This window comes from Carica papaya, chromosome 8 (genome assembly GCF_054855325.1).
Source record: "Carica papaya isolate Zhongbai chromosome 8, ASM5485532v1, whole genome shotgun sequence".
NCBI classification, from domain to species: domain Eukaryota; kingdom Viridiplantae; phylum Streptophyta; class Magnoliopsida; order Brassicales; family Caricaceae; genus Carica; species Carica papaya.
Genome location: NC_142316.1, coordinates 12,242,170 through 12,253,889, shown reverse-complemented (window position 1 = coordinate 12,253,889; position 11,720 = coordinate 12,242,170). Strand labels below are relative to the sequence as shown.

Here is an 11,720-nt window from a genome sequence, read left to right as displayed (position 1 = left end):
TTACTGCATGTCAGTTTATATTTCTTTTACCCTTTTTTAATATGTTCAAAAGGCTATATATATTAATTAATATATACCAAAAAACACACATTCTGCTTGAATATATATGTATGATATAGATAGATACAGGTTCTCACACGCGCACACATTACATACACATGTGGGTAGTAAGAGAGAGGATTGGCCCGTCCATATCCATGGCTGACCGACTTTAGGATAAAAAGGAGAGAGACGACGTGCACTGTAAAACAGAGAGATATATTCTCCATAGCTATCATGGTTTTTGGTGTTTTCTTTTGAATTTCAAATGCCAGATTTCTCTCTCTCTCTCTTTTCTCTCTGTAACAACACTACCAAAACTTTCAGTGTAGACTATTACTCCTCCTTCATTCCTTTTCTTTCTTTTTTTTTTTTTTTACTTAATTTTTTTTTTTTTGTTTTTGTTTTTTTTTTTGTTCCTTTCTTGTTGTGTTCTTTTTTTGTTTCAAGCTTAATTGCAAACTCAGCTACCTACTTATTTGTTCCTTTGCGAATCAATTCACTGCCCGAAAAAAGAAAACACAGGTTTCTTTTCTTTTTTTTTTTGGGCACCTGAGAATGCAAATGTTGCCTGGTGATCCCTTTTCAATGCCTTCCTCAACAGGAGGGTTTGTGCATCAAGAACAAAACCCAAACCCTAATCCTAAACCTAATCCTAATCCAGCTGCCAAGAAGAAGAGAAATCTACCTGGAACACCGGGTAAGTAAACTATGCATGCATACTGATCTCCATCGTTTACTCGATATATACTCTTAGTACTACTATTATTAGCTTCCTTTTGGGTTCTCAAATAAGTAGATTTAATGGGTTGTTCTTAAATTAATTTCTTGTAACTTGACAGATCCAGATGCTGAGGTTATTGCTCTCTCTCCCAAAACCCTAATGGCTACAAACAGATTCATATGCGAAATATGCAATAAAGGCTTCCAAAGAGACCAAAACCTGCAACTTCACCGAAGAGGTCATAATCTTCCATGGAAGCTGAGGCAAAGAAGCAACAAGGAGGTAAAAAAGAAGGTGTATATCTGCCCGGAAAAGACCTGTGTTCACCACGATCCGTCCAGAGCTCTCGGAGACCTCACCGGAATCAAGAAGCACTTCAGCAGAAAGCACGGAGAGAAGAAGTGGAAGTGTGAGAAATGCTCAAAGAAGTACGCAGTTCAATCAGACTGGAAAGCTCACTCCAAGACTTGTGGGACTAGAGAGTATAAATGCGACTGTGGTACACTGTTTTCCAGGTAGTACTACTACTCCTGCTTTAAGCGTTAATTTTCTGCGCTTTAATCTTTTTCGTCTTTTGGTTTTTCTTTTTTTTTTTTTTTGATCTATTGTTTATATGTTTACATTGTAGAAGAAATAAATGCTTCATGACATATACTGCTTCACGGTTTCTGGGTTCCAATTAAATGCGACCTTATTAATGATTATGTAGTAAATTAACTGATATATGTAGAAATTAGTCATACTCAGCCAATTACTACTTACTCAATTATTAGTAAGTCATTTTTTCTGAAAAAGATTTCTATGTTTAAATCAAGCTGTCTTTCCATGTCTCCTTTGTTATGTTATTATTGTTGTTATGCATCACCTTTTATTAGACCTATGAATTTCTTCCATACATATATATATGTATACTGAACCTTAGGCTTTTGATTATTCCTTAATTCAAACAGGAAAGACAGCTTTATCACGCACAGAGCTTTTTGTGATGCTTTGGCGGAAGAGAGTGCTAGGATCACTTCGGTTGCGACCACTGATCTAAATTTTAGAAACGATAGTACTGTGAATCTGCCTCATGGATTTACTAGCCGAGGAGTTCAAGATCACGTTGCTGCAATTTCTCAGTTTGGCTCTGGTCTAACCCAAGATTTCAATGGAATCCCAACTTCAGGTCTTAAGATTTAATTTCTCAAATTAAGGCCAGCTTGGTTTGTCTAATACTACTCTGACTAAATCAGGAAAGTGATTAATTCTTAACTAATCTTCCATATGTTGTGTAATTATATGTAGGTTTCCCCGAAATGGTGCAGATGACTTCAGCTAATCTCTATGGTTCGTCATCTATGTCTAATTTTGGTCATCATCAGTTTCAAGGGTTTGACAAGAGTACTTCTGCGATTCCCACTAGTGCAAGTCTCACTTTATCTCCATTGCCACAAGGAGTTCTAAAAGAGGAAACCAAGGGAAATTTAGTGGAGAGCTTCTCTCCACCTCTCTACTCTGAAACTCAAAGCAAACAATCAAAGCCGGCAGCACCCATGTCGGCCACTGCACTTTTGCAGAAAGCAGCTCAAATGGGGTCAACGAGGAGCAACCAATCATTCTTTGGAAATACCTTTGGTGTAATGACCTCCTCTTCTTCTCAAACAGCTAGCTTTAGTTCCACACACAACAGAAACAGAAGTACCCATGATCAGGTTTATAATCAAAACGTGAAGCAACATGGGAATAATTTTGTAGTTATGAGTTCTGATCATGGAGTTTTGGGTAGTTCCATACCTAACGCTGCAACAACAAACAACAACAACAATAATAATCTTGAGCAGATGATGATGCAAACAGGAGCTCCAAAACAAAATGAAGCAACTCACTTGAAGCTGCATCCTGGTTCAACTTCCATTGATCAACATAGTTTAACCAGAGACTTTCTAGGCGTGAGTGGAGATCAATCTGGTCGTCCATTTTTGGCACAAGAGTTGGCAAAGTTTGCTTCATTGGGATCAACTATGGGTTTAAGCCAATTCACAAGCAACAACTAATAAAGTTGTCACAGGAGTTATTGCATGCAATGATGAAGAGATGAGTAAGAAAATGTTTGTTGAAGAGACAGAAATTATTATGAAATAAGTATAAAGTGTTTTAGAAATACAGATGAGTTGTTATTTTATATATATATATATATATGTATCGTCTTTATTTCAAATATTTATCAAAATACAAAACTAGATTTAAAATATAAAGTAAATGGTTGACTAGGTGGACCCATGTGGAGCCCCAATGCATATTGCAGAACTGACCAAACAATGAACAAACTCCAAGTCTTGCATGTCTACTCCATGTATCTGTTATCATTGTTGTTGTATTTTGTGTCTTGATCTTCTTATCGTCTTTTTTTTATTCTTTTCTTGCTCTCCTTTTTAGTATTGAAGAACACAAGAACCCTATGCGTACATATTATATATATATAATGGACCGGGCGTCAACGGGCTGCAAATTGTTTTAGCTAATTACGTGCACGATTAGTATTGCTTAATGTAATTATTTTTTTTTATTCTGTTATTCTGATGAGATTGAAAATTACTCTGCCACTTTCAATCACCTAGGTAAGAATCTAGGGGAAGTTTAGGGAAAATTATACCAAAAAAAAGGCTATTATATAGCTTAGAGATTAATAAATTTAATATTCACCGTCCGATTCACCTCAAATTTCAGATGATGAAGTTGGAAATTCGTGAAATCATCTGCAACAACTGGTTCCAATTGATAGGATTAACTGCTGTGACATTTTTAGTTTCCTAGGACTCTTTATATATAATATGTACTCTAATTTTGTTAAGTTGGTATACATTGAAATGTCAATTAAGTAATTAACAAATAAATATTTCGATTTAACAGAGTTATATTAATTCAACAATTAGTTAGTAATTGATTAACCACTAATAAATAACTATTATGCATCTAACTCATATACCGTAATTTTTTTATTATAAAATTGATTATTTGAGTTTAATTTTTACATCTTATTTCTTTTAAAAAATTAATTTAAGTTCATTAAGTACAGACTTTTTTGTGGTAATGTATCAAATATTTATAGTGGGTTAAATTAACTAAGTTAGATCCTCTTTCTAGTTCCTAATAAAAATTTCAAAGCTTCATTAATCAATTTTATTAGATAAGAGTTTATTCTTCAAAATGTTTTCTACTAATTAGAATGTTTTGATGTTGGCCTTCTTCCGCTATTAATTAAAGTGACTACGGGAGAACGAAAAATGATGCAAGGGAAGATCAAAGAGTTGAGAAATTAGTTGAATTCAAAGTGAAGATCGAAGAGTGGAGAGAGTCCCTCATAATGTTTGTGACCACTATTAGTCAAGGGGCATAAACGAAGCACCTATAATTGTTGTTTGGCAAACATGGGCATGTTTAGGTCATTTATCTATCTAAAGAAAAAGTTAATAGATTCTTCTTTCTTGGATCTTTATCACCTTGTTGATTCCTTGCAGTTGTGGTAGCTTGAGGTTATAGTGTAGTTTTTTTTTAATTACTGTTGTCATTATGGAGCTATATGATTTAGATTAACTTTTCAATCTCACCTTATATTACTCTAGGAAATATGCAATATGATAGATTTCATACTCTCAGAGTGTTATTCACTTTTTCGATCTTCCTTTATGTTCTTTGGTGTCATATTTATTATATTATGATGTGTCTTAGCTTTCTGGCAATAAAGGACACTTATGTAAGCTTTTTTAGGATGAGGGAGGTATCCGTTTTTCACACCTTCTGTAATTTTCTTCTATATATTTTACTTTTACAAATTCTTTCTAAAATGCTAGATAAAAGGTTGTTTGTTGTTCTCTTGCTGTTATGTTGTAGATTTATTTTTATAATTTTTACTAGTGATAATTCATTATTATTCTTAATGGAGCTTTTTTACTTTTTAAAAAAAATAAAGGTTAGATCAGTTGATAAGATTAATAGTTTGATGTTTAATGGTCAAAGATTAGTGTGAAGTTGTCAGAAGAGTATGGGAAGATAAAATGAAGTACAAGGGAATATTAAAAAAAAAAGATAGAGATTCTGGGAGCAACAGGGGGGATCCAAAAAATATCAAACATGGCGCATTAGAAATTAGGAGGTGTCAAAGTCTTATGCTCAAGGTCGAGGTAAAAATCAAACAATTATTACAATAATTCTAAAAGAGATAAAGGACTTTACAATGCTAGAATTGAAACATTGATTATTGAAAGTAAATGGTTGAAAAGAAATGTTATAGCATAACTAAGTCTTGATTATAATATAATGTATTAAGGAAAAGTGATGAAAAAAATTAGATATATCTTGGATGTTAAAACTTGGAGGGATAATTTAGCATTATAACATTCGTGGACATAGATGTGATGCTTTAAGAATGTAGAAGTAAGGCTCATGAGGAGTTTGGTAAAATACAGAGGATTCCTATTCACACACGACATCATAGTTTCTTTTTTAATTTTTGTGAAAAGCTAAGTAGATTAGAATCGATGTATGACAAAATAGATGATAAAAAAACAATCATAAAGACACGAAGGTAGTACTCAAAATCTTTTTTTAGACTAATTCCTCAATTGATTAATGTGCATCTTGATAAATAATATTTCTAGATTAAGTTGAAGGAAAAAGAATATAAAAAGGTCACTATGATGGCAAAGGATGGCTAACATATGTTATTCACCAATCCAAAATGATATATAACACATTTTATTAAAGGATTTGAATTAAGTTAAAGGGAAGAATGGCCTAGCAATGGAAATGTAATAGAAACAAATAGGGAAACAATATTGATTAATAGCAAGATAATGATGTTAGGCAGGAATTGGCTACACATAGAGGGTTATAATGAGAATAGAAGGTCAATCGATAGAATTGTAACTAGAGTATATAGTAAAACTATAAAAGGAAACGAGGGGATCAAATAGAATTAAAAGGCCAAGAGTTGAGTTATTATTGGGCTAGGCGTTGAGGAGAACGTTGTAATAGAAATAAAATAAAACTAGATCTGAAAACTATAAACAAACTCGTACTGAATCAAAGAAAATGAACACAGAAGTGTACCTGAATTCATAACGAAAGAGATCTTCGCGTATTGCAGTAGATCTTTCACATGCGATTGTTAAAAAAAAACTGATTTTCACTACTGATGGGATAAGAGAAAATAAACAAAATACATGTGTGATTTGTGAATTATAATCGCCTTTTATATTGTCCACTTTTATCATTTCTCATTTTGCCCATCATAAAATGAGAAATTATAAATATGGTATATGCACATATTACAAACTCATACTTAATATCGATTGATTAAGACGCATAACTGTTTAACTGTAATAGATCACTTTTAAATGGACCCAATAAACTGATAGTCTGTTATGCACAACACGATCCACATTAATTGCACATGTTGATAAAAAATCCAACACGTTGATCCTTGACAAAGAACAAGGTGATGATTTATTAGATAACTCATCAAGATATTGAGTTTTAAGTTATCAAATATGCTAGTGTGGTCCATTCTCAAGTGCATCTTAAACCCATAAAGGCAAAATTATGAGATAAAATGGAAGTCAATAGTGAAGAAAAAAAATCATTGGACACTAAATAGAGTTGGAAAAAAAAAAAAGAAAGGGTATGCCTAATACTAGTCACAATAAAGGAAGGGCATAAATTGAAGGATAACAAATTAAGCAATCATCAATAAATGCTTTTGAGGTTGTAGTTAACCAATACAATGGAAATATTAATAAAGATGGGACAAGAAATTAAATTGTTAGGTTGAATAAGATAGTTGGCATTCACATATCCAATAAGATGACATTCCTAATTGGATACCTAAAAAGCTCAAAAGTAATTACTCTGCCTAAGTTAAGTAGGATGCAAAAGAGATTAATAAGGTTGAAAGAATAAGTTAGGCTATAAGATACTAATGTCTTAAGAATTTATAAAGCATTTTATTCATTTATTAAGAGTATGATAATAATAACAAAGAAGGAACCAAAAGAGATGCGAAGGTTAAGTGAACAGTTGAGGATAAATTTTATATAAATCAACAAAACAAGGGTTTAGATATTATAGGTGGAATTGAATTAAGAGAGAGAAAGGGTTTGATAAAATTAACAAAGCAAGAACCTATGATAAGTCTTCTAACCCGTTTTAAATTTTATTATGCTTTTTGTTTTAGCTAAAATGATCTTTATGCCATAAAATGTTAGTGATTTAGATATGTATGAGAAACATCAAGGTTTAAAGTTTAGATAAAGCAAACTAGGTGTAACAGCCCAAACTCTACATGATGTGCAATTCCTACTCATGTCATTTTCATATATTGGACCACAAAATATGCATATGCATAACTCAATAATCTAACATATAATCTACCATCAAATGTGATATATACAGTAGTTATATATATAAAACATGATGTCAAAATTTAGAGTTTAACAAAATAAAAAAAAATTCTAGAATATGAACAAAATACACATGAACAGGAATCTTTTCACAAGTTCTACTTGTCCACCAGCAGTTTTGGCTCTTCTTTCTCCTCTGAAAATATCAGGGTAAAATTTAATGAGTTTCACTAATTCAATAAGTATTTTCATTTTTCCAACCTAGATAAGATTTCATGCAAAAACATACAATGTGAGACAATGCATAAGTAATGGTTTCAATGCAAAATTTATTTATTATTTTTACCATTTTCACATATTTATGATCAGATTTCTTAATTTCACTCAAATATCATTTACAATCTCGAAGTATAACTACATACTCTCAAAAGATCATATGTACACTTGAAAGGTCATTTCTTAGGTTTCAAAGCGCGATGCCATTTATGTCATCATCGAGGAGAGGTGAAATGGATCCCCTCATCACATGGATAGTGCACACACACAAAATCTCACAATGGCCAGAACAGTTATATTTGTTAGGTGACCCACACTCACAAACACATATCCACGTCTGAACAAGGTTTCAAACTCTATCCATCTGCAGGTTCACCATGCCCGCTGAACTTCAGCTACACACACACACTTCCCTCCTCGATTCAGACTAAATGAGAAGGTATTCAGGGTCCATACCCAATTCACTCACATCCTATCATTTTTAAATTCTTATTTACTTCCCTCTTATTCTATTTTTCTCTTAAATTTTACTTAAATTAATCATTTTATAATCATAATTATTTTCCTTCTATTTTTATTCATTTTCTTACATTATTTTATTTTCTTTCCTCAAACCTTTCGTTTAATTGGTGATTTCTTTTAAATTTAAATTTTATTTTTTATCACCAATTCAGGTATTCCACAGTCCTTAATTTTTCTGGTCTCCATCTCCATATAAATTCCAAACAGGTTAGGGTTCGCTTGTCATAAGTTTGGGTTCTGTTCTTCATCAAGAAATCGGATTAGTATCTATTCTATGTTCAAAATACAGACAAAATTACTAACATAAATGCATAAATTCAAAATGTTAATCTAGTTTTAGAATCAGAAATATTTATAACTCCTTTGCTCAACAAACTTCTCAGATCCACTTGAACGTCCTAATTCACTGTACACACACGACACAGATTAATTAATGCAATTTAAATACTAAACAAAAGCCAAATTCAATCGAAATTACGGGTTTCGATGACAACCTGATGGGATGCCCGACTCACCACATAAGGGTGAGCAATCTGCTCCCTTACAGTCCTAATTCTTAAACCTAGAAATATTGGGTTCCATACTCGAGGAAGACTCTTTGACTTTTTGAATGAGTGAATCAGGTTCCCATACCTGAGGAAGACTCTTCGACTTTCTGAGTGGGTGAATCGGGTTCCCGTACCTAAGGAAGACTCCTCAGTTTTTGAGTGGGTGGGTGACCAGGCCGAGCTCGCGTGGCCAACCCGACACCGACTGCCCACCTACGTCGCGCTAACAGCCAAAATAATCATATAAAGAAGCTCATTTGAGTGGTATGGTTCGATTCGGCCTCGGGTTTAACTCCAGATGGTCTTATCGGCTTCTTGTAACTCTCCTTGCTTGCTTGAAGTTTAGATGACAAATTTCCACGCCTAAATACCAGTTTGTGTGAAATAGGAAAAGGATTGAAGGAAAATAGACATGAAAAGATGAAAAAGGATGAATTTATACCTTATTTGCTTCAGTTTCTACCGTCACACGGTGCTTCTCGGCCCGATTTCCCTTCTTTCTTCTTTCTTTCAGCTTCGGCTACCACAACTCTCCTGCCTTTGCCATTTTTTCTCTTTTTCTTCCCTTGCGGCAACCATTCTCGGCTCTTTCCCTCACTCTCTCGCTCGGCTACACTTTCATTTTCTCAATTCCTCTTCTCCAACCTCCTCTCTCACACCCGATTGGCTCAGCACTCTCCTCCTCTCTCTATTTTTTGGCTTCTCTCTTAAATGAAGAAGAAGCCCTAATCTCTTTCTTTATATATTTGTCTCCCTAGCCGTTGGATCTCACAAGGCTTGATATGGGCCGTTTATCCTCAATAAAATCTAAGCCATTGGATTCCTCATACGATTCGATTAGGACCGTCCATCTCCTGATTTCTTTTTGTTCCCTCCCACTTCCATTTATTTATGCTTTTACCCTCATTTTTCTTACCTATTTTCATTTACGTTCTTGAAATTAAGTAACACCTCAAAATTTAAATTTATTTCATTTAGACCCTAATGCCAATTTAATTAATTATTTATTTACTCTTTTATTTTGTTTAGGGTTGGATGTTACACTAGGTGTATTATAGTATTTATATAAAAGTCTAAACTAGAGTCTAGGTTTATGATAAAAGGTTTCTCAAATAACCATCAAGTAGACTTTAGTTTTATACGTTCTTTAGGGGCATTGAAAGGTTTATTGTGCTTGTAGGATGAAACTAATTTTACATATATGAAAAACCATATTTCGTAACTTATCATTCTTAGGAAAATTGTAACAAAATTCAATTTCAAGTACGTTATTGAAAGTGTATGTAATACCCAGGCCCGGAATTTAGCATGAGATTAATTTTAACATTAAAAAATGCCAATTTAATTATTTATTTATTTACTCTTTTATTTTGTTTAGGGTCTGGATGTTACACTAGGTGTATTATAGTATTTATATAAAAGTCTAAGCTAGAGTCTAGGTTTGTGATAAAAGGTTTTTCAAATAACCATCAAGTAGACTTTAGTTTTATACGTTCTTTAGGGGCATTGAAAGGTTTATTGTGCTTGTAGGATGAAACTAATTTTACATATATGAAAAACCATATTTCGTAACTTATCATTCTGAGGAAAATTGTTACAAAATTCAATTTCAAGTATGTTATTGTAAGTGTATGTAATACCCAGGCCCGGAATTTAGCATGAGATTAATTTTAACATTAAAAAATGTATAAAAATTTATTTTTGAAATTAATAAAATTTAATTTAATGTGGAATTATAGAAAAAATAGGTTGAAGATGAAATTGAAAATAATTTTGGGAAAAATGTGAAAATTTTGGTTTGGATAGTATTTTTAAAAGAAAAATTAGAAACTGGGGGTTAGAATGCAATTAAAAAAAATATTATCATGTAGAACTGCCCAGTCAGCAGCTTCGACAAATCAAAGTGCACCGCGTGGCAAGGTACACTGATTTGGTGCCACACGAGAAGCCACACTGATGATCTTCGTGCCCCACGATTGAAGGATCCAGAAGCATTCCCGCTCGCGTGCACAATCCGGATCCATTCCCTACTCAGGCGCAATCGGACGATCGTGATCAAACGCGATGAACGGTCCAGATTCATTCCTCTTTAAATGCGATCGAATGGTCGAAATCAAATCGTGATGAATAGTCCATATTTATTTCTTTTTTAAACGCGATCGGGCGATCGAGATCAAACGCAATGAACGGCTCAGATTAACACGAGACAGGTATGAATATTTTGCATTACACAGAACCGAAAACTTTGTCGCCAGCCACTCGCCAGAGAAGAAGAACCAGTCACCAAAGAAAGGAGCCAACCGTCAACCGTCGCCGCGCTGGAGCTACCTCCGATCGCCAAAAAAAGTAAAAATTCTCCTATCCGCATAGAATTTGATTGCGAGCACCCCCATGGCCAAATCAGAGTAAAAATAATGGCGAATGAGCCGAAAATCGTGGGCAAAGCCCAGTGACGGCGCTGCGGGCAAAACTCGCAACCCCCTTCGATGAGCCCCTTTTCGTTTCCTATTTCGTACGATTTTTCCACCTTTATGTTCACCATTCTACTTTCTACAGGTTGATCAAAGAAAAATACCCAGCTGCAAAGGTGAGCCGACGGACCGAAAAATCCCACCATCGATAGGTTTCTATTTTTTTAATTTTTCGACTAACCGAGACCTCTTAACGTATTTTCTTACAGAGATGGGTATAAAACCAGCTAAAACTGCCCAAAATTGACAAAAAATGGCCAGGCCAAGGTAAACCACCGCACGGCGGCGGTGTCGTCGCTGAAGCGTGGCGAAGACGTCACCGAAGCACAGTGGTGCCGCCGTGCCAGAATCTCGAAATTGGCTGGAAAATGATTTTTAACACTGATTTTAAGTTTTTAGGGTATTTTTATGTATGTAAAGCGTGTTTTAATCTCTGCAGGAAAATTCAAGAAACTCGGAGACTGTTTATAGACACAATAAAAGGTTCAATCTTTCAGACATCGATTTGGGTAAGAATCATTCACCTTATTCTCTATTATGAAATTGAAATTTAATAATCGATAATATAGTATTTGTGTAATTTAGAAAATTTTGAGAATAATTGCAGGTTACTAATGGAGCCAGAATTGGTTAGTTATTTATTTGTTTGTCCTGTGTAACTGATTGTTTGCTTTTATAGCTTTAAATACATGATAATATACTAAAATAGTTAAATAATTCAGTTGTGCTTCTTTGATGTATATTTATTAATTGTCTTACA

General features: G+C 33.8%; 1 protein-coding gene across 1 annotated transcript; it reads left to right on the top strand.

The window, feature by feature from the left end:
- Positions 1 to 2,906, top strand: JKD (C2H2-like zinc finger protein). Its single transcript, XM_022043750.2, has 4 exons — positions 1 to 739; positions 882 to 1,278; positions 1,714 to 1,931; positions 2,051 to 2,906. The coding sequence occupies exons 1-4, from the start codon at positions 598 to 600 to the stop codon at positions 2,797 to 2,799; spliced, it is 1,506 nt and encodes a 501-aa protein (XP_021899442.1). The 5' UTR covers positions 1 to 597; the 3' UTR covers positions 2,800 to 2,906.
- The last annotated feature ends 8,814 nt before the right edge of the window (positions 2,907 to 11,720 follow it).

What these genes read in the sequence shown, in the direction of transcription:
- JKD (XM_022043750.2), top strand. Translation starts at nt 598, where the DNA reads ATGCAAATGTTGCCTGGTGATCCCTTTTCAATGCCTTCCTCAACAGGA. An exon ending in TGTGGTACACTGTTTTCCAG is followed by an intron (nt 1,279 to 1,713) that starts GTAGTACTACTA and finishes TAATTCAAACAG; the next exon opens with GAAAGACAGCTTTATCACGC. An exon ending in CAATGGAATCCCAACTTCAG is followed by an intron (nt 1,932 to 2,050) that starts GTCTTAAGATTT and finishes AATTATATGTAG; the next exon opens with GTTTCCCCGAAATGGTGCAG.